The sequence below is a fragment of the Brachyhypopomus gauderio genome, chromosome 13, assembly GCF_052324685.1.
Source record: "Brachyhypopomus gauderio isolate BG-103 chromosome 13, BGAUD_0.2, whole genome shotgun sequence".
In the NCBI taxonomy this organism is placed as follows: domain Eukaryota; kingdom Metazoa; phylum Chordata; class Actinopteri; order Gymnotiformes; family Hypopomidae; genus Brachyhypopomus; species Brachyhypopomus gauderio.
In genome coordinates, this window is record NC_135223.1 from 387,501 (window position 1) to 411,254 (window position 23,754).

The 23,754-nt window shown below is 41.8% G+C and overlaps 1 protein-coding gene across 1 annotated transcript in view; it reads right to left on the reverse strand.

Annotated features, from left to right (window-relative positions):
• atp8b2 (ATPase phospholipid transporting 8B2) overlaps window positions 1–23,434 on the reverse strand; it is a 52,799-nt gene extending 29,365 nt beyond the window's left edge. Inside the window, 7 exon segments of the mRNA XM_076970096.1 lie at window positions 3,624–3,696; window positions 3,993–4,054; window positions 4,298–4,396; window positions 5,480–5,593; window positions 7,830–7,888; window positions 20,472–20,557; window positions 23,250–23,434. Of these exon segments, the coding sequence (XP_076826211.1) occupies window positions 3,624–3,696; window positions 3,993–4,054; window positions 4,298–4,396; window positions 5,480–5,593; window positions 7,830–7,888; window positions 20,472–20,496 (432 nt within the window). The 5' untranslated portion in view covers window positions 20,497–20,557; window positions 23,250–23,434.
• Window positions 23,435–23,754: the final 320 nt, after the last annotated feature.

The window sequence follows — 23,754 nt, forward strand, 5'->3', positions numbered from 1 at the left end:
CATTTTTACACGTGACGACAGGAGTAAAGTCAGCCAATACATACGCCTGACAATAGCAAACTTTTCATAAGTAAGTTATGTAAGCTGCTGTCATTTGGACCTCATTCCGAATGTTAATTATACACTTCTGAATAAAATGTTTAAATATAGTCTACTAAAACGTTTTTAAAACGATCTTTTAATATTTTTTGAAGATACATTAAAGTCACAGATCCAGTTGGCAGCTGTCAGAATGGGTGACTCCTATGCCACGGTCAGTCTGTCCACTCCATTCATGAATGTTTTTCTTTGGCTAACAGGTGTAGGGATGGTAAGTCACCTGAAAACATTTGGTTGGGTTTTAACTAGTTTGTATGGAGATGGACAGCAGTCACATATTTAGACAGCAGTCGTCAGAATCGGTGACCCCTATTCCAAAGTGCACTTGTCCATTCCATTCATAATTTTTTTTTCTTTCTGTCTAATAAGGTGACGGGATGGTAGGTCACCAGGAAAGACATGGCTGTTTTCAAAATGATTATAGGTGGAAATTCAGTGGGGTCACATATTCTGATGGCAGCCGTCAGAATCGGTGACCCCTATTCCAAAGTGCACTTGTCCATTCCATTCATAATTTTTTTTCTTTCTGTCTAATAAGGTGACGGGATGGTAGGTCACCAGGAAAGACATGGCTGTTTTCAAAATGATTATAGGTGGAAATTCAGTGGGGTCACATATTAAGAACTGGTGACCTCTGTCACATCTACCATGGAAACACATCACCCACTGTGACTCCACAATAACAGAAAACAGTGATAGCAAAAACGTTTTAGTAGACTATATTTAAACATTTTATTCAGAAGGGTATAATTACCATTCGGAATGAGGTCCAAATGACAGCAGCTTACATAACTTACTTATGAAAAGTTTGCTATTGTCAGGCGTATGTATTGGCTGACTTTACTCCTGTCGTCACGTGTAAAAATGTTGTAATGAAACATTCTTGTTAACAGACGACATAAAATGTAAATACACGCATCTCTCATATTTTGGCTCGTGGACAGCAGCAAAACGAGAAAAGAAAGCGCGTCGGCGTAAAGCGCTCGTGCCTATGAACTGAAACTAACTTAAACTGCAAAATAGCGCCCTCTGCGGTCACAAAATTCGACGGTCGCAGAATTCGGTGTAACACCGGCCCTTCATTAGGCGATATAGGCAAATGCTAGGGGCGCCGGCTGTCCAGGGGGGCGCTCGCGTGCATGCGGTTTTTTTTTTTTTAACAAATGAACAATTAATAAATGTGAAAACAAGCAGTCCACATTATCATAATTTCATTGTTTAATAATATTAGTCAAATTAATAATTCTTATAATAACAACACACGACACCTATCACCCGCGCGCCAACCCGCCCTCCCCCGCGCGCTCTGCGCACCTCGTTACTGTTTCTCTGTACACCGCAGCGTGAGTGACATCTCCCTGTAAAGACCTCAAAAAGGCAGAAAAACAGGTAATATAATGGTAATATGTGGTGAATTAACACTATACCATTGGCGAATCGTCAGGGACTTCAACGCCTTCTCTGAAGGTTAATTGATCTTTAAAAGGATGCTTTATCTATTATATGTAATATATGTTAATAACGCTTGACCAATAATTTGTATTTTTCCTATAAATTGGCTTTCAAATCCATTTTTCGTACTTGTGCTGGAAAAAAACCTCAGCGGTGAAATAAAAAATCAACCAATCAGAATATTTCACACCGTTGTTTCTAAGTAAAAGAGAGAAAGGCCCTTTTACATTGAGAGCTTTTATTATAGATTGGCAGTTTTATCAACCAATCATATTATCGAATTAAAATCGTGGGGGCGTGCTCCAATGGTCTCCTTTTTATTTGAAACAAATCCAAAATGTTGCCAATCTGTAGCTGTTGTGTTTTTCTTTGAAACCAGCTCACTTGACTCACAACTAACACTCAATCGTCATTGTGGCTTTTTCCCCTCTGTATGATCTTAGTGAAAACCGCCACTGTCATCATACTGCCCAATCCTAGTAGTGCCCTGATTTGCACTGGTGCTAGTTGTTGTTTTTTTATTTTTATTTTTTATTTATTATTAATATTTAAAAGTTGTTCTCTGCACTACGTTATGTAAAATAGTTTTAAAATATTTTTTGTGCAACACCTTTATATTTATTGCTTGTTATATGGTAATATTTAAGTCATTTGCTTTTTATTTGTTTCTTTAATAGTGACACAATCAACCCAATGATTGATGATGCAGGGGGCACCAACCAAAATCTCGCCTAGGGCACCACATTGGTCAGGGCCGGCTCTGGTCTTACTCCTCTTCTTGGCTGTTCACCCTGTACATGACCTCGTCTTTCCATTATGAGATTTTGTGATACTGCAGTGTTTAGTGTCTATGTATGTTTGCCAATTACAGTAAAAGTTCACGAGATGAACCTCTGACCTATGGTTGAGACCATTGGTTGATCTAAACCTTCACAAATTCCCTTTCTTACTGTAACTAAATGTTAACCTGCGAATAATTTCATCAAGTTAGAATAAAATTACCAAAACATAACAACAACAAAAAAGGATGCCTTAGAGCAGGGGTGCCCACACCTTTTCAGCTTGCGAGCTACTTATAAGATGACCAAATCAAAATTATCTACCTACAATAAAAATGCAAAACAAATGTATTTCTTCTATATTATCATTATTTAAGTTATTATTACTATTTTAAATTGTGTATTTTTTCTTTCCTTTTCCTTTTTTATTTTTAGGATAAAGTATTTTATTTATTTTTATTTATATTTATAAAGTATTTTAAAGAATCGCTAATTGTAGCGATAAATGTAACTGTATTCCTCGATAGCTCAAATGCCTCTTTTATCATCTCTCCGTCTTGGAAGGACTTCTTGTGCTTAACAATTAAGTTACTCACCCGAAATTATGCTTGAACAGTCCGAAAATGCCGGGCTCCACATTTCCCTTCTTTTGGTTTTAGGCTTCTTAGGCTATGTTGTAATTAGTTTAAATAACTTGGAGGCTCAGCAAGGTAACTGAACAAGTTAGCGAGGTTTAACACGCATGCATAGGTGGTCAGAAGTTCAGACATCAGATTGGCTACCCGGTCAGTGCAGATGGATGATAGCCTGTCATTCATCCCTTACATTGTAATGTCATGCGATCTACCCACACTTCCTTCGCGATCGACCAGTAGATCGCGATCGACGTATTGGGCACCCCAGCCTTAGAGATTATGACAACATGTTCAGCACTTCTGCATGTAATGACCTAGACCTAAAGTCTAAATGTTTTGGAGGGTAAGACAATTCAACAGATAATCCGTACAACACATTTTGATAAACATGACATAAGCAACTGATAATGTAAAAGACAACAGACAATTGTCCATGTCAATTTGCAAAATGTACAAACGCATTTGCAAAATGTGAAACACAATGAGAAATGCAATTATGATGTACACAAGTGAAAAGGAGATGTGGAGATTGAACAGTTTTGAGAATTTCAATTCTGATCTGAGAAATGAACAAAATTGACTGAGAAAAACTGTAATCCTAAACAATTCTGAACGATTTACTACAGGATTACATGTCACAAGGCAGAGTAAGACTTACTGCCACAAACTGGTTGTTCTCCAGTTTGATAATGTCACCCACTCTCACATTCATCCACTTCTCTTTCTGAAGACTACAGCAGGCAGAGGACATAATCTCAATAATCATTATACAAACACTATAGGATGACACAATAATTATACACATACTATTGGATGATATCATAATTATGCACACACTATTGGATGACAATAATTATACACACACGATTGGATGACATAATAAGTATACACACACTATTGGATGACAATAATTATACACACTATTGGATGACATAAGAATTATGCACACACTATTGGATGAAATCATAAATATACACAAACTATTGGATGGTGATTCAGTACTACTGTTTGATGGGTTTAGACTCACATGCCGTTGATGAGCACCTGAGACTGACGTGTATTCACCTGGTTGTCACTTTTATGACGAAACTACAGTAGAAACAGAGAGGGCTTTAAGCAACCACATGGCTTACAGCTCAGTGTGTTACTGTGTTGTATGAAACATGTACCAGAAGCACTGTGTGTGTGTGTGTGTGTGTGGGTGTGGTTATGCATGTGTGTGCATGTGAGGTTCTGTGTGTGTGTGTGTGTGTGTGTGTGAGAGAGAGAGAGAGAGAGAGAGAGAGAGAAAGAGAAAGAGAGAGGGAGACCAAAAGACAAAGTGAGACTCACATAGTCATCAGTGGCATCTTTGACTGCTGTGATGCTCAGCACCAAAACTAATGGCACTATGGTGGTGAACCAGGACAAAGAGGAGATCTGAGGAATCAACTGAGAGAGATACAGAGAGAGAGAGAGAGAGATACAGCAAATAAAGAGAGAGAGAGACAGAGAGGGGGAGAGAGACAGACAGAGAGAAAGAGAAAAAAGGAGAAAGAGAAAGAGGGAGGGAAGAGAGAGACGTGTTAACTTTCAGAACTGCTGTCATTTTTAGAGGCTGTAATAGAAGAGGAAGCTACTAACAGAAGGAGGATTCAATGGGGAGGAGAATGTTTACTGGGGACGAATATGCATTAATTAGCATATATTAACCTGTTAAAGGAACTCTAACCCCATGACTCCACCCTAACCTGTCCTTTGATGTTGACTGTGTCTGCCGTGCAGGTTGGTGATCTTACTAAAACTATCACACAGAATATATACTGGGGTCATCACAAAACGTCATAGTCATTATTTTTGTGTGCGTATGTGTGTGTATTGTGATTTACAGGCTGACCTTGGGAAAAGCACTTAATTAATGAAACAGAATGATCATAATTCCATCGCATGCAGTTTCTCTCTCCTGCACAGTGGCCTGTCCTATCCTGTACTGGGTAAGATGATCCCATTGCTGACGACACGCTGACGACACGTCTGCTCACGTGCATCACGCGATCCGTCACGGACTTAATCCTGGTCTGCCGACAGCCAAACTCCATGCTCGCAATAAATAATAGGACGTTTGCAACGTTAACTCTCTATCATGAGGCATGATAGATCTGAATGCCTCAGCTGTGAGATTAACTGGCGTGAGTCATCCAGGACTCTTTTATTTTTTGACTCCTGACAGAGGAAGAAGCAGCCAGGCTATCGACCCTGTACTCTGCCCTATAACCTTGGTGCACACACACACACACACACACACACACACACACACACACACACACACACACACACACACACACACACACACACACACTACACCATAAAACCATCCCTGGATACCCTGTCATCAATACAATCTCCACAGTCAGGGCTGCTCCCACCTTTTTGATTGGCTGTTCAATCATATTACCCAGATTCCTATGCTCTGAACGTACATATTTACATTTCTGTGATAAAAAAACAAATGAACAGCAGACAAAATGATTGTACCTGCAGTATGAGAAGAAACAGGAAATAGGTATTGGCCACTTCTTGGAACTGCTCAAACAGGTTGACCGGCAGAAAGGTGATGATGTTGTACTTTGAGGTCATGATGCAGTTATTCTGCAAAAACAGAAGGCGGGGCCTCTTTAGAGCCGCAGGAGCATAACAAGTAGAGCAGTGCTTCACCTTGGTTTGCATTACTTTTACTAATGTAGGCTGACCGCATTAAAAACCCTATTTAAGAACAGGAAATAGACTACAAATTTCCCTGATATTCCATCTTTCTTTTGTACAAAGACAATACATATATAGATGGACAAACAGCCATCAGGTGTGGGGGATTATAGTAAGCCCTGCCCACCTGTGGGACGAACACAACGCAACATGAAATACTGCCGCTGTGGACGGAGGCGACTGGTAGGGGCCCCATATCATGACACTGGTAGGGGTCCCATATCTTGAAACCTATACTCAAAAGATATACTGTAAAGTGAACTTAGAAGTATAATACGTATAATCTAAGACACATTTGTCAAGATCCAAAGATCAAGATCCATTTTTAGATGAAGTATTTGTAATCATTGTTCAGATATGATGAGGTGACTCATTTGGTCATGTTTTTCTGGTAAATCATTCCAGCTCATACTCAATCACAGCTCATACTCAATCACAGCACATACTCAATCACAGCACATACTCAATCACAGCTCATACTCAATCACAGCTCATACTCAATCACAGCACATACTCAATCACAGCTCATACTCAATCACAGCACATACTCAATCATAGCACATACTCAATCACAGCACATACTCAATCACAGCACATACTCAATCACAGCTCATACTCAATCACAGCACATACTCAATCACAGCTCATACTCAATCACAGCTCATACTCAATCACAGCACATACTCAATCACAGCTCATACTCAATCACTCTGGAATGGAAATGAATCCATATTTGACCTCACAGGACACGCGGACAGAAAGGACTCAGGCAGGAAAGAACCCAACAGTCATTCTTAAAGAGCTACAAAAGCGCATTGCAGGGATGAATGGAAAACCTCCTCTGCAGAATCCATATGTCCTTTATGGCAAGATGGAAGCTGTTAACTAAAGCTGTATGAAAGCCTGATTAAAGTCTGTACAGGACTACAGTATAAATTAAATGACTGAGCTGTTTGTGCAGAACAGAAAGGTCCATATCTGCTCATCACTTGGCTAACATTGTGAAACATGGCGGTGCCATGTCACTACGCATCTCAGTGGCGGAGAGGCTGCTAACAACTGAGGGATGGAGGAGTTCAGCTAAATTGAGGAGCTATTCCTCCAGAGCACATACAACTCAGGCTGGTATGATAGTTTTGCTGCTGTTGTGTTGCTCTCCTACTGTCAACCAGAGGAGGACTTTGAGTCTTGGTTCCTCTCCAGGTTTCTTCCTCATGCTCTAGGGAGTTTGTTCCTGCCACCGTTACCGTTGACCTGCTCACTGGGGGTTCACACTTGAACGTGTCTGAAGCTGCTTTGTGGCAAAGGTGGTGGTATAAAGTGCTATACAAATAAATTTGACTTTGACAGTTCACCTTCAATGATTCAGCCAAAGCAAGTCTGGAGAGGCTTCAGGGTGTGTTTGTCGCTGAATGTCCTTGATGGCCCAGCCAAAGCCCAGACGTAAACCCTAACATTGATCTGAAAATGGCAGTTCTTACATGCTCACCAACCAATCTGACAAAGCCTGAAAGCATTTGCCTTGAAGAATGTGATAAACTTCCCAAATGCAGGTGTGCAAAGCTGGCAGAAATATATCTAAGAAAATCTACAGCTGTAATCACTGCCAAAAGGGCTGCTGCAAACTATGGAATAAAGGGGTCTGTACAAACTACATTTCCTCATGTGTCTAGAAGCTTTCGGAGTAGCATTGGAAGTTTAGATGGGTAACACTGCAGTTAAATGCTTTCTAAAATCAAGTCTACAATACAATAACTGTACATCAAGGGGCCTGAGCATGTCTGTGTGTCTGTCTGTGTGTGTCTGTCTGTCTGTGTGCATGTGTATCTGTCTGTCTGTGTGTGTATCTGTCTGTCTGTGTGCATGTGTATCTGTCTGTCTGTGTGTGTAACTGTCTGTCTGTGTGCATAACTGTCTGTCTGTATGCGCGTTTATCTGTCTGTGTGTGTGTATCTGTCTGTCTGTGTGTGTGTGTATCTGTCTGTCTGTGTGCGTGTGTATCTGTCTGTGTGTGTGCGTGTGTATCTGTCTGTGTGTGTGCGTGTGTATCTGTCTGTCTGTCTGTGTGTGTGTGTGTGTGTGTGTGTGTGTGTGTGTGTGTGTGTGTGTGTGTGTATCTCACCGCGTACTGGAACTTCTCGTTGTACTCCCTGTCGTTTGCTCTGACCCTCCTTTCCTCTTCTGCAGAAATAAAAAACATCAAAACATTAGGCCATTTCTGAGCATTACCAACCAACAAAAGCCCACAACATCTCAGCAGATCCCACAACATCTCAGCAGATCCCACAACATCTCAGCAACTCCCACAACATCTCAGCAGATCCCACAACATCTCAGCAGCTCCCACAACATCTCAGCAGCTCCCATAACATCTCAGCAGCTCCCATAACATCTCAGCAGCTCCCACAACATCTCAGCAGCTCCCACAACATCTCAGCAGATCCCACAACATCTCAGCAGATCCCACAACATCTCAGCAGATCCCACTACATCTCAGCAGATCCCACTACATCTCAGCAGATCCTACATCTCAGCAGATCCCACAACATCTCAGCAGATCCTACAACATCTCAGCAGATCCCACAACATCTCAGCAGATCCCACAACATCTCAGCAGATCCTACAACATCTCAGCAGATCTTACAACATCTCAGCAGATCCTACAACATCTCAGCAGATCCTACATCTCAGCAGCTCCCACAACATCTCGGCAGAACCCCTCCCAGCTGCTGCTGACTGGCTACGTCCTGCCTGTGGAGGAGCTACTGAGCTACTGGTTTGCATCTGGTCAGACTCACACACACTTGACACGACTGTTGCACGGCTGTGTGGATAAGTCGTTTACATTTAAGGAATTAAAACACACAATGAAAAGACTGTTGGTGCAGGTTATGAAGCTTCTGGATGAGAGCATCTGCTAAACAGGGCCCAGTGCTGCTGTGCTAATGTTACTGGTACATACAGGGCCCAGTGCTGCTGTGCTAATGTTACTGGTACATACAGGGCCCAGTGCTGCTTTGCTAATGTTACTAGTACATACAGGGCCCAGTGCTGCTGTGCTAATGTTACTGGTACATACAGGGCCCAGTGCTACTTTGCTCATGTTACTAGTAAATACAGGGCCCAGTGCTGCTGTGCTAATGTTACTGGTACATACAGGGCCCAGTGCTGCTGTGCTAATGTTACTGGTACATACAGGGCCCAGTGCTGCTTTGCTAATGTTACTAGTACATACAGGGCCCAGTGCTGCTGTGCTAATGTTACTGGTACATACGGGGCCCAGTGCTGCTGTGCTAATGTTACTGGTACATACAGGGCCCAGTGCTGCTGTGCTAATGTTACTGGTACATACAGGGCCCAGTGCTGTGCTGTGCTAATGTTACTGGTACATACAGGGCCTAGTGCTGCTTTGCTAATGTTACTGGTACATACAGGGCCCAGTGCTGCTTTGCTAATGTTACTAGTACATACAGGGCCCAGTGCTGCTGTGCTAATGTTACTGGTACATACAGGGCCCAGTGCTGCTGTGCTAATGTTACTGGTACATACGGGGCCCAGTGCTGCTGTGCTAATGTTACTGGTACATACAGGGCCCAGTGCTGCTGTGCTAATGTTACTGGTACATACGGGGCCCAGTGCTGCTGTGCTAATGTTACTGGTACATACAGGGCCCAGTGCTGCTGTGCTAATGTTACTGGTACATACAGGGCCCAGTGCTGTGCTGTGCTAATGTTACTGGTACATACAGGGCCTAGTGCTGCTTTGCTAATGTTACTGGTACATACAGGGCCCAGTGCTGCTTTGCTAATGTTACTAGTACATACAGGGCCCAGTGCTGCTGTGCTAATGTTACTGGTACATACAGGGCCCAGTGCTGCTGTGCTAATGTTACTGGTACATACGGGGCCCAGTGCTGCTGTGCTAATGTTACTGGTACATACAGGGCCCAGTGCTGCTGTGCTAATGTTACTGGTACATACGGGGCCCAGTGCTGCTGTGCTAATGTTACTGGTACATACGGGGCCCAGTGCTGCTGTGCTAATGTTACTGGTACAGTACATACGGGGCCCAGTGCTGCTGTGCTCATGTTACTGGTACATACGGGGCCCAGTGCTGCTGTGCTAATGTTACTGGTACATACAGGGCCCAGTGCTGCTGTGCTAATGTTACTGGTACATACGGGGCCCAGTGCTGCTTTGCTCATGTTACTGGTACATACGGGGCCCAGTGCTACTGTGCTCATGTTACTGGTACATACGGGGCCCAGTGCTGCTGTGCTAAAGTTACTGGTACATACAGGGCCCAGTGCTGCTTTGCTCATGTTACTGGTACATATCTGCTCAACTTGTGTGTAGGACATCTTCACTTCACAAGTCTCACAAAAAATGCACAACATGGCTGAGGTTTATTAGGTTATTACATACTAATGTTGTGAGATTTAGTAGGTTAGGATTAGGTTACGTACTAATGCTCTGGAATTGAATTCTCTTGTGTATAAATCTCTATTAAGATGCCCTGCCTATACCTTCGTAATCAAGTGGCCACTCTGTGTAGCAACATATTGTGTGAAAGTACACATGAAGGAACATGGGAGGTGAATGGCTGCTCACTGAGGCAGAAAACAGAACAGAGAGAGAGCCAATTATACACCATCTACTGCTTTCACTTCTGCTGAAAGCAGGTAGGGGAAACAGTTTCAGATTCACTCCACTCTCTTTCTCACAGACAAAGACACACACACACGCACACATGTGCACACACACACGTACATGAACATGCATGCGCACATACGTATTTAGAACACATCTGTTGTGACTGTAACCATTGTTTTGTGATAACTGAGAGATAATACTGAGAGATAATAATACTGAGAGAGTACTGGGAGAGTACTGAGAAAGTAATGGGAGAGTACTGAGAGGGTACTGGGAGAGTCCTGAGAGAGTACTGAGAGGGTACTGGGTGAGTACTGAGAGGGTACTGGGAGAGTACTGAGAGGGGACTGGCAAGTACAATTAGGGAGTAACATTTGGAAGCTGAAAAAGTGGCAGAAATGACATCTGAGTGATCAAATCACACTAACAGACTGAGCTGTTTCTCCCAACCAACAGCACATGACTGCAGAAGGTAAATAATCTAGTGCAGAAACCTTTGTCTTTATTACCACATGTGGCCCTGCACTACACATCTGTTAATGGGCTCAGTACTGCACTATACATTTCTGATGGAATGATCCCTTTATGAGACAAAGCTGTGTAGACAGGGAGATTAGGGTTACCAGGGGGTTGGCCAGTCATCACTGGCTAAGGCACAGATATGTATTGCCAGCAAGCCCACAGCTAACAGCTAACCCTAACCCTAAAGCTAACCTATGCGCACGACTAGTGTTGCCACCTGTCCCGGTTTTCCCGGGACTGTCCCGGTTTTCACGTGCCTGTCCTGGGTTTCCCGGGCTGTCCCGGTTTTTCTTCTTTTTACAGTTTTTGACGACTGCTAATGTGCGTTTGTCCAATCTGTAGTCACATTTTTCAAAACTCCAAACACAGTGAACACAACATCAGTTTTCAGTGGCTATACTATTAGTTCAAGTCATGTTGTTATGGCACAAAATGCAGTCATTTTACATGTTTTTATAATGCTTAAATTTTCTATACACACAAGGTTATCCAATAACAAAATTCTGGATCGTTTTTGTCTTATTTACAATTGCTTGTACATAGCATGCCAAAAATGAAAACCTAAGGTTCAAAACCTTAAATATCGTATAAAATGCCAAGTTCTGCAAAAACAAAGGCAGCAAAAACTAATTACTGTTGTACACATTTTTTGCACATATAGATAAATGAAGTATAGTATAAAATATATATATATATTTATAAAAAGTATTAAATGAAGTACAGTAATGTACCGGGTCAGAGAGGAGCAAATATAACAATTTTTCCTGCAATCTCAAGTGCTGGTTTGGTCCTTCACAAATGCCAGATTGGTCCCTATAACAGTGACCTCCTTCTTTCGTTTTTGAATGAAGTCTACCAACAACTGGTTCCAGAAGCAGAAAGGGAACAGGTGAGAGGAAACACGAGGACATTTGTGATGGGACAATGTAGCATTTTGTCATTCTCATGTCATCACAAACTGGTTTATAGACCATCCAAGAGTGATGTCCCTTTTCCTCCCGCCCTACTCGCCTTTCCTCAACACCACTAAGGAACTTTTTTCAGTCTGGAGGTGGAAGGTGTATGATCATCGGCCCCATGACCAAATGTCCCTGCTGCATGCAATGGATCCCGGCTGAAGGGACATTTCAGCTGAAGACTGCCAGGGGTGAATAAGGCATACCAAGCTTTTCTTTCCCAGGTCCATGGCAAGGGCCAACATCAGATGTGATGTGGATGAAAACATGTGGCCAACTGCTGAAGGCCGTTTAGATTAGACCTAACAAGACTGTTCAGTTTTGTATTCTGTTTTTCCCCCTTGTGTGGCTTTTTTTGTATATGTGTATTTTTACATATATGGGACCATGGCTAATTATGTTTACAATTACGATAATTATTTTTTGGGTTAGGCCACAATTTACAGTAATGTCCCTAATACAGTAAAATATACCCTTTACTGCAAAACTGTTACTGACTCCTTTTTTGTCTAATCTACATTCCATATAGTACCTGACAGTAAATATCACTCATTGTGTAGACAGTATGTTGCCAAAAATGCACACATTTGAAAAAAGTCCAAATGAAGCGGATTACAGTAAAAATGAACTGACTAAGAAAACAACAGATGTTACTGTAAAATGTGTGTTGTTTGCTGGGAGAGAGTAAAATATTACATGTAATACTGTTTCTGTATTGTCATCAAATGTTAGTTTTTTTACAGTGGTTGTGCAGTGATTGACTATGTTCATCTCGAAAAGAGAATATGTTCTAGTGTTTGAAAGAATGATTGGATACTGAACCAGGTTTGCTGTGTTTTAATAAAGTTGTTTGCATTGTGAAATGCAGAGTTGTTATTTAGTTAAGAAAATGTGCTTTTGAACACAATATTAACTATTTGGCTATTTGTGTGAGGTCAATGTGTTGCTGTGTTTAGAGTTTTGACAATGTATCACAAGTATTGGGAAATGCACGTTAGCAGTCGTCAAAAACTGTAATATTCGGTCCCGGCAAAAAAACTAGGTTAGTTCAAACCACGATTCAGACTGCTTCTGCACACTTTAAATCTGTTTTTTTCTCGCTGTGTCCATTTTAAACCCCTCCGGTAACATTTTATGTTCGCCACCCCTGCTCAACAACTTGACAGTGTCCTTGTTTTTTGTCAGACCTAGGTGGCAACCCTACGCACGACTCTACACTGGAGAAATTTATGATACTATAGATGTGAACAATTTTTTTGTGAAATGGTTGCAATAAAATTCATGCACTATTCAGACCATATAAATATCATTACATTACATTGGAAATTGTTATACACACAACCATATTAGATATATTCAGTTGTGGCCCATGTTTTAGACGTGTGGTTTTTTTTTGGTTATTTCTATATCAGTTTTCTCCTGATATACTCCACTCCATTTATTAGAAGGACAGCAGAGACCCCTGGTGTGTGTGTGTGTGTGTGTGTGTGTGTGTGTGTGTGTGTGTGTGTGTGTGTGTGTGTGTGTGTGTGTGTGTGTGTGTGTGTGTGTGGCTAAGCTACAGAGACCAGGTTGTGTTTTTGTGTGTGTGGCTAAGTTACAGAAACCAGATTGTGTGTGCGTGTGTGGCTAAGCTACAGAAAGCAGGTTATGTGTGTGTGCGTGTGTGTGGCTATAGCTTATTATCTAGGGGGAGAAGGTTGTGTGTGTGTGTGTGTGTGTGTGTGTGTGTGTGTGTGTGTGTGTGTGTGTGTGTGTGTGTGTGTGTGTACGCATATCTGTGGCTAAGCTAAGGGGAGCAGGTCGTGTGTGTGTGTGTGTGTGTGCATGTACATGCGTGTGTGTTGTGTGCGTGTGTGTGCGCGCGCGTGTGTGTATGTGTGTGCATGTGCATGTGTATATGTGTATGTGTGTGTGTGCGCGTGTGTGTGTGCATGTGCGTGTGTATGTGCGTGTGCATGTGCGTGTGCATGTGTGTGTGTGTATGTGTGTGTGCGTGCATGTGTGTGTGTGGGTGTATATATGTGTATATGTGTGTATGTGCGTGTGTGTGTGCATGTGCGTCTGTGTGTGTGCATGTGCATGTGTGTGTGTGTGGGTGTATATATGTGTATGTGTGTGTGTGTGGCTAAGGCCTCCTCTGATTGTGCTGAAGTGTTTGGTTCGTCTGTTGCTCCTCTGCAATGCTGTAATACTGATGAGGCTTTGACTGCATATTTGACAAAAATACACACCACACACGTTTCTTGTAGCTTTCTGAGGAAAACACACCTGCAATATATCATGAAGTATCAGTGGGAACTACTGCTGAAACTGTGTGGATTATCACACATGCGATCACACACTCCCCACCCTCTAGAAGAGAATGACCAAGATCTGTGTCTGCAGCAAATGGGTGCATCAGAAAATATCACAGACATTCTGACACAAATAAACAAACAAACAAACACACAAACACACACACACACACACACACCTCTGTCCTGCACTCACTAAATTACTCAGAGTCTCTGTGGTTTCCTGCAGAAAGGTCACTTTGTGCTGTATAAGCATTCTCCCTCCTACAAACAGCCTGCAGCCCCTATACACACACACACACACACACACACACACACACACACACATGCTCACACACTCACACTTTTGAACTGTGATGTCTGCACTACAAACACATTTCTCACTTTTGGGCGTTCTAGTGGCACTTAAGTGTGTGAGGAACCTGCAGTGCGCTGGTAACATGCACATCAGACGCCTTTGTGGTCATCTGCATCAAGGAAATAAGACTCAGACATTATCCAGCACTTGATCCTTGCTCCATACAAAGCAAAGCAACTTTAATTGTTATGCCTCTTTTCATACACAGTGGCGAGTGCGTTATGCAAGCTTTGAAGAACTCAAATATTTTTATTTAAATAAATAAATATTACACCAAGAAAATACATAAAAATGAAATTAATTAACAGAAACTGAATGTTTTTTTAAGATTTGGCAAAAAAAATTTATTCATTAGATCAAAGAAGTCACGCCACCGTCCAGTCCTGTTTGATGTGAGAGTGGTGTGTGGCGTGAGAGCGGTGTGTGGCATGAGAGCGGTGTCTGACATGAGAGTGGTATGTAACGTGAGAGCGAAGTCTGACGTGAGAGTGGTGTCTGATGTGAGAGTGGGGTGTGACATGAGAGTGGTGCGTGACCTGAGAGCATTGTCTTACGTGAGAACGGTGTGTGAGGTGAGAGCGATATCTGATGTGAGCATCAGCTGACATCTGACATCACACAACTGCAGTGTGAGTCAGAGCTGAGCAACATGTTACTGACTGACAAAGACTAAACCCCCAGAAGAGCACAGTGTCTAAACACTAAACCCCAGAAGAGCACAGAGTTCTTACAGCATTAGCTGCATTTGTTTTATGCACCTAATCCTGAATAAAGAAAGCTCAAATAAGGACTATACACAACTGTCAAAGAAAGATCTCAAACCTCTGACCTGAATGAATAAACCACTGTAACCCCTCTGCTAATGAGTAAGGTTAACAAAAGGGTATTTCCTAACAGTGATTCTTGCATGGCAGACATTTGGATCTAGAGGCTTTCAGTCCAACGTAATCTGTATGCAGATCTTAAACATATTTCAGAGCACCTTGTTTATTTGGATTGCTCTGTTTGTTTGTTAGGATTCAGGTCTTTACTCCACGGTCAATATACTTTACTGCCCAACCGACTGTAACTCCTGGTGTAACGTGTCTCTCTCTGATACAAGTGCACATGGAACCTTCTCCTGACCCATGGACACACCAGCTGCTGTACACACAACCACCCCCTCCCATATGCAGTCACACACAGTCCACTCAAACAAACACACACACAAGCCACCACCCAACTACACACACCACCTAAAACCCAACCATACACACACCAGCCACCACCCAACTACACACACACACACATCATCCAACACCCAACCAGACACACATCACCCAACACCTAACCACACACACACCGGCCAACACCCAAAACCCAACCATACACACACCAGCCACCACCCAACTACACACACACCAGCCACCACCCAACCCCAAACCACACACACCAGCCACCACCCAACACCCAGCACCAAGCACCTAGACATCCATACTGTTTTTACAAACATTTGTGAAAGAATGGATTAGCCACGAAGCAACTCATCCACGAAGTGGTAGGCCACATAAACAGATATACAGGGGTTGGACAATGAAACTGAAACACCTGTCATTTTAGTGTAGGAGGTTTCATGGCTAAATTGGACCAGCCTGGTGGCTGTATTGAAGCTCTATTGGCCACAAAAGGCCAATACACCATACTAATAAATTATTGTGGTCTAAAACCAGGTGTTTCAGTTTCATTGTCCAATCCCTCTACACACACACACACACACACACACACCAAGTGCCACAATAACGCCACACGCCAAATGAGACATCAGTTCTCAACATCCAGGAGGAAAAAGCACAGAAGGATGACTTTTAGAATTTCATATTGTAAAGCTCTCTATTGTAAGACTGGATTACTGCAACCCACAGCATGAGCCGTCTGGAAAAATGCCTTGTCATAAACACCTGGACTAGCCAAATTCAATGTTTTCAAACTATACAAATTTTCAGACAAAGTGTTCTGTATTATGCTGAGAAAGCGGCTGTCAAGCCCATCTCGTTACATTAGGAGACAGACACAAGTCAACGAAGCACTTTGTAAACATTTTAAACCCTTTACATGCATTTCAGCAACTGGAAACTGGAAAAAGAGAGAAAACTACAGTAACGTCTAGAGCAAAACTACAGTGATGTCTAGAGCACAGATGGAGGGTTTGACCTGCAAAACTATTTCACAAATTTCATTTATTTCACATTCATTTCAATTTTCTATACACACATATAAGAATAAACTATTTGTTATTTTAAGTTAACTATACAGCCATGCTGAATCTAGGCCAAATGCATTTATAGCCCCTTTTTCCTGCAGTTACTTGGGCTTAATGGGCCCTCTCACTGCATGTGAATCTGGCCGAATATATCACATTTACACTTTTACTTCAGACAAGTGATTTCGATTAACATTTTAATTATTACTACAGCACATGTGATTTGGCATCAGCCTTCTGGGACACTGCACAACACAGAAAACACTGCACAACTCAACATTATTACATTCCAATATTTAACCTAAAGCAAGTCCACATGCTTCACACACCGCGTAAACAGATGTTACTAGTGGAACACTACGTTTCATGTTGACAAATATAATAAGTAGTTAGCTAACACAATCACGTAGTATATTTTGCGTAGTGTAAATATTTTAACTCTGTCATGAAGGTGACCCCTCGAAAAAGGCAGCGAGATGAATAGCAACCCAGTCCATGAGTGATGATGATTAATACTGAAGGATTAATGCTGTTCTGACGTAGTACATACAAGGTCAGGTAAGACACAGACACAGAAGCAAACACTCTGTCTCACACACACACACACACACACACACACACACACACACACACACACACACTCACACACACACACACACACACACACAAACATTTAATGTCACTTTTGGGAAACATTCAAAATGAGGCAATGACAGACAAGCACAGGAATGGAAAAGAATGCAATATTTTATTGACATCAATATGATGTGAAGCTCAGGTAAAAATGAGTCAAAATCATATTCGGAATGATGATATGACATAAATAAGTTGACAGTACATAGATATGGACTGGACATGAAGCAATGTAAAAAATAATATGTTCTAACTATTGGAAACAACAACATCAATTAAAACCAACATATACCTGTCCCGCATTGTATCTTTTCCGAGGTTGGGAGTCCCGATTTGATCCATTTCAGCGGAGAAAAGCTTGGCAGCCACTTCACTGGAATGTCTTTGGGAATAGTCATGTTGAATGGAGAAGGTTCTGGGAAGGTTCCGTTACACTGTTGTCATTGCCATAAACCGGCAGAAGTTCGCAGATTCAGATGGAGTTTGATGCACTGGACGGATCCACCGACGCTCCGCGTGCACGCGCGTGACAGACTTCAAACTGCGACGCAGACTGACCGACGCGGCAGTGATAAATGTCCGTCCAGGCTGTGTTGTTCCTCCCGTCAGTTTTGCCGCAGAGCCGAGGTCACTCAGCTCGACATTGTCTTATTTGCCCGAAGAACGACGAAATGGACAATTTAACCACCTAAAACATTAGAAATCCAGATCGAGCACCGTATCAGTACTTAAAAAAAAACTTGCTAGCGATATTCCTTCGCACGCGTGTTGAGTTTGGTTGTCAAAGATCTTAATCGTATTGCATTTAAATTCAACACATTTCACGTTCACATTGATTTGCTTTGTAACCCTAAAGCACCAACATCGTCTCGATTTTAAATCAAATGGCAGCTCAAATATCACTTACGAGCCACCAAGCGGTCCACGCTGTTCTACATGACATAATCAGAGACGCGTTTGATTCGCTCAGGATGCAGCCGGCTGAGATGCGGGTGTCCACGCATCCGCCGCCATACTGGCTCCAAGAAAACAAAACACGTGCATGATGTTGTAAGATTCAGAGCCAAGATGGCTTCACATAGCCCTGCATCTGCAGCTTGGAAAGGGGAGAGTGAACGCAGGAGAAAAGGACACACTGTGGTCAGGCAGGACTGTGTATGCGTGTTAACCACTGACTGCTACAATATCATATTCAAATATTCAAATCGTCAACTCACACAGATGCTTGTGTGTCTGTGTTCTCATCCACTCTCACTACGGGGACACATACAAGCACGCACCCTCACACTCACAACACACACACTCACACTCACATCATATACAATCACACTCGGTCTAATTAAAACAAAAACTACGGCAGAAGCAGATAACAGCTACATGTAAATCATGTGCGATGGATAAAAGAGATTTTGACCTATTTATTTTTTGTGTTCCTTCAGTGACTAAGCTGCTCAGGGCCTCAGACAGCAAAGCAGACCAAAGACCATAATACTTGTTCCACGATGCTTCCTGATATCACATCACATTTAATACTCTTCAAGCAAAGCTGTGAAACAACCAGGCAACACTTCCTTGAAAGCAATGGTTTCCTCCATCATAACTTCTCATTTTTCTGGTTTTAACTCATGATGAACACAGATGTTATGCACAAGATTCCTGCAAATTTGTAGGACATGTTCACAACTGTGAACCAGTCACCACACATTAAATGGACTTCTTGACTAAAGGTTACGGTTACAGTTCTTGAATAAGCACAACTGTTAGCAAGCTTTAACCCCATTGGTTTCGTGCAGTTTTCACAAATCAGTTGTATTCCCAAGGACACCTTTGATTACATTATCTTTTAATATTTTCAGGAACATGTGAAAAACATTTGCATCCCTGATCACAACCAAAAGTGGTTTGAATGATCAGTTCACCATGCATGTCCAAAATGCACTAGACCCTAATCACACCTGCACACAGTGCCTTTCACTTGTGATCATAGATCTCTGGGCTTTGGTTTGATACTGTGGCTTTAGCACCTCTGCTTCTTTGTGCAAATTATAAAGGTGCTACATTTCTTCCCTTTTGTAAATTGACTGGAATTAACTCTTCAGACTGTTCAGACTGAACTTTTCAGAACTCTTTCGGTTATTTCAGCTTACGTTTTCTTCAGAGATCCTTGAGAATATGTTTTATTTTGTATTTATTAGTGTATTTTATTAAACCATATTGAAGTTTGTAATGGAATTCTGCTGTGAACAATGGCTAACCAAAATTGTAAAAAAAAATCCCACTTTTTAATATAACGGGAATGCAGGGCCGGAGTGGGACACTTTTTCAGCCCGGGATTTTCATGCCCAAATCCGGCCCAAAATTATTTTTCCCTCCCTTCGGCCCAAACTAGAGACTGACATAAGCCGGCCCATCGGGAATCCTCCCGAATCTCCCGATTAGCCACTCCGGCTCTGCGGGAATGTGATAGCCAGAAACACACTTCTTTGAATACTAAACTCCAATACCTTCATTATAAAGTCCATTTCTAGAACTGGATTTTGTAATCACTGGTAGTTGATTTAAAGGTTAATATAACTTGGACACATCATATCCGGCTTCTACGTAATTAACTATGGCATTAAAACTTTCACTTACACTAAGGTGATATTGGAAGACCTCCCTGCCAGAAATACACATACTTTTTCCATCAATGACAATAATTGTTTAATTTATTTGTTCAATAATGTTATGAAAAATATGGCATGTTTGTGAAATAAGACTTTATTGTTCTGTTCAAATCACATGCATGCAGACAGAGAAACCCAACTGGAAAACCATCACTATTCACATAAGCCAAACAATTACCAAGCCATGTTGATAAGAAAATTAGGATCCAATAGTTTTTAAGGTCAGAACATGGTGACTTTCACATGAAGTGAAATGTGCCCTTTGTAAAGTGAAGTCTAGCTGCAAAGCACAGTCGCATATTCAGCTGATAGGGGTGGATCATCCGGATACGGTTTGTTACGGCTAGCTAGGTGTAGCGGTACATACCACAGACATAAGAACTAGAACCTAGATCACAAAAAAATATCAGAGATCCAATTAAAATACTTTTTACAAGTTACCTGGGGGAGGCCTCTTCCTGAACATTTCCAGTCCTCAAACTTTCTACTGCTCCGGCCCATGGGAAAATCTAAAAACACAGACACAGCTAGTCACACACACACACACACACACACACACACACACACACACAAAGACAAAACACACCATCAACAGGACCTCAAGGGTAAAAGGAGAATGGAGGTGTGCTCACTCAGGACATTCAGTGATATCTAATCCCCTATAGCTACAGCACAGAGCAGTCAGCTCAATCTCATTAATGACCTCACTCACTCTCAGGACATGACGACTTCTTATCACATGAGAAGAATATGTTTTTATTTGTAACAAAAAAAGCTACTGAATGAACATGATTCATCACTCATAAATTAAGCCACCTCCATATCATTACAGAACTGGCTCATTACCATCATTAAAGCACTGAATCAAAAAAGCTTCAAATATGTCCTGACAATTACTCAATTCACCAAAAAATGTGATCTGGTGCATGTTCACAATTTTTACACAAGACACTTCTCTTCAGTGGTGACTCATGGTTGATACAGTTAGCAAGGTAAGTGATTCACGAGGCATTTTATGAAGTAATGCTGTTACTCGGGAGAGGTTTGACTTAGAGGTGCAAAAATCCGTGTGCTTCATCGTCTGTAGGTCTTCCTGGGAATCCTGCCACCCAGGCCCAACAGGTCACAACACACTCCGCCTGTCTGGCATGGAACCACTTTCAGGACATGAGAGGACAGAGTATAACTGAGTATTTACAAACTGAAGTCCACTCAGGAAGACACGATGCTTCAGAGCCGAGTGTATGAGCTTTGGCTTACTGTCACAAAGAATGTCCCTGATGAGGAAACACCTACAACGTACACATATTTGAAGGAACGGACTGCAGTATTGCTCAGAGCTGAAAACATCTTTCAAATATGCTTTAAATTGGCCATGTTTTTCTACACTGAAAATATAGTTTCGCTCTATTTGAAACATGACCTTTAGTACATTAACCATCTATGTCTAGCACCATGGCAACAACGCTCTCAGAACTCAAAATTTAGTACAGACTCATCACAGAGATGTTGGGACATGACAGGGTTCTATGTGGCAGGACTCAATACTTAAAAGGTGTATTTAAACCCAATCTGGTCTGTCAAGGAATCTGCTAATGTAGAGCAGCTCTGCTGTAGGATGTGTGGAAACACACTTGGCTTAACTGCATAACTCAGACATGATGTTCTAACTCACTAACTAAACCCAGTGTACAGTGCACGCTGTTTAAATGGGAGGTTATATGACTCAACATAGAGCCCTAACAGCTCACTAACACTTGAAACATACACAAAGGCTACGTGGATTTAAGTATGTATAAGCACATAGCCCAACGATAAACTGATTAGTGTTAATATAAGTTATAGGCTAATAAAAGAAAAACGTACAAGCTAATTCTGCTTATTTCAGAAGGCAACAGTGGCTTTGTGAACGTGAACATAAGAAACGGTGAAAGGAAGACAGTGTGCAGCAAATCTTGTTTTTCCTAATCTCCCTCTCTCTAATCTCTCACACCGTTCAATATCTAACGGGCTATGTACCCATCCCTTTATATATCTCTCACAGTCCCTATAGGCGAAAACAGAAATTATCAGACTAGACGCATTGTAGTACTTTTTATTACAGATAATGAAGCGCATCTCTTCTAACTCCGTTTCTCGTTACAGTCTCGTACAGATATACACGATCTCTATTCGCTCAGAGGAATTAGAAATGTGTCGGTTCTCTAACAGGCGCATAAATAAACTCATCATTCATCGGTGATGAGCCAGAAATTCTCTTTTGGAGAGTCAAGGTGCAGCTTATTCAGTTAACTTGATGGATATGAACCTAAAACACTGCGCGTAGTTTAAGGGACTTGCAGACACAAGAGCATCGTAGAAACCGGTGAGCGCGGATTTAGAAAGAGCACGGCTTAAAATTACTGACTCAAGAAATAATGCAAAGGATTAGCCCAGCTGGAATAAAAACCGAACATCACCTGACACCGTTTCACACTGCCAGAAATCCTTTTGTCTTAACCTTTTATTTTAAAGGCGTTTTCTGCTTGTTCTAAACGGCACGCGCACTCTTTCTGGAGCGCCACATTCAGTAACGGTCTAAATAACAGCCCGCAAATATCTTAAATTATTTATTGAGAATACACACGGGACACCACAGCAAATACAACATTAATAAAGTATTTAATTAATATATGCAGATATTAAAACAGACGTGTGTAATGTTTATAACAACAGTTGATGTTATAGGGTTTACATTACACTTAGTGAACTAATGGCCGTATTTCTCGTTGATCAGTCGTCTTTGTTCATTAAACACTGCAAGTTCAGTACCTCAATTGCATTTAGTGCGCAGAGTGTCTATAAACTAGCAGATAGATGGTTTATTCTGTGTTAAAGGCTAAAATTGCATTTAAATACTGATCAAACAATCTATGCAACTGCGTCTACATTTTCTGAACTGCTCAATGGTTCAAATTCAGTTTTAATTTACTTGCGACGGAATATCTAGCAGAGTCGCTGCTTTACGCTAGTCGCGTAGCCACCGAAACATTTCAGACAATATTATTCTACAATATAGTCCCAGAGCAACACTTCAGAAGGGTTGACAGCTCCCAACATATCGATATAAATCACATTTATGTGGAAAGCATGTGGCGAGTTTTAACCTCCGTTTCATCCAAAACAAAAAGGTCAATCTTTCTGAATCGATGGTTAAGCTAACATTAATAAGATATCTACCTTATCAGGTCCTCCTGCAAGCGTACGCACTGATGCTCAGACATATGCCTGATCTCAGAGGGTCCTTCCGCTGTTATAAGTGTCCTCGTGCTCACAGGCGCGCGCTCGGTCCCCAGTCACGAGAACGATTCCACGTTCTAACGTGTAACGGACGTTTGACCCATTCAAAGACGTTACGCACGCAGCGAAGGGCAGGACCTGTACTAGTACGGTGGCCTGGAATGGAAAACACTTAACAAATTAGAAAATACCACACAAAAACAGCTGTTCTCTAGTTATTTCTAAGGATCATAAGTGAATGGCTTATTTGTAGACCTTGTGGTATTCCAGAAAACAGGTTTAGCCACTAATTCGGGTCTGTAAACTTGCAGTTCGTGGAAACTGAGATTTCTGTTCAGAATAAGTGTATGTTGGTTGCTATGAATCTAACCTGTCCGCTGTGAATCTAACCTGTCCGTAAGGTGTAGCGATTGCGAGTCAAAAGCAATTGCTGAGAAGATCAGTG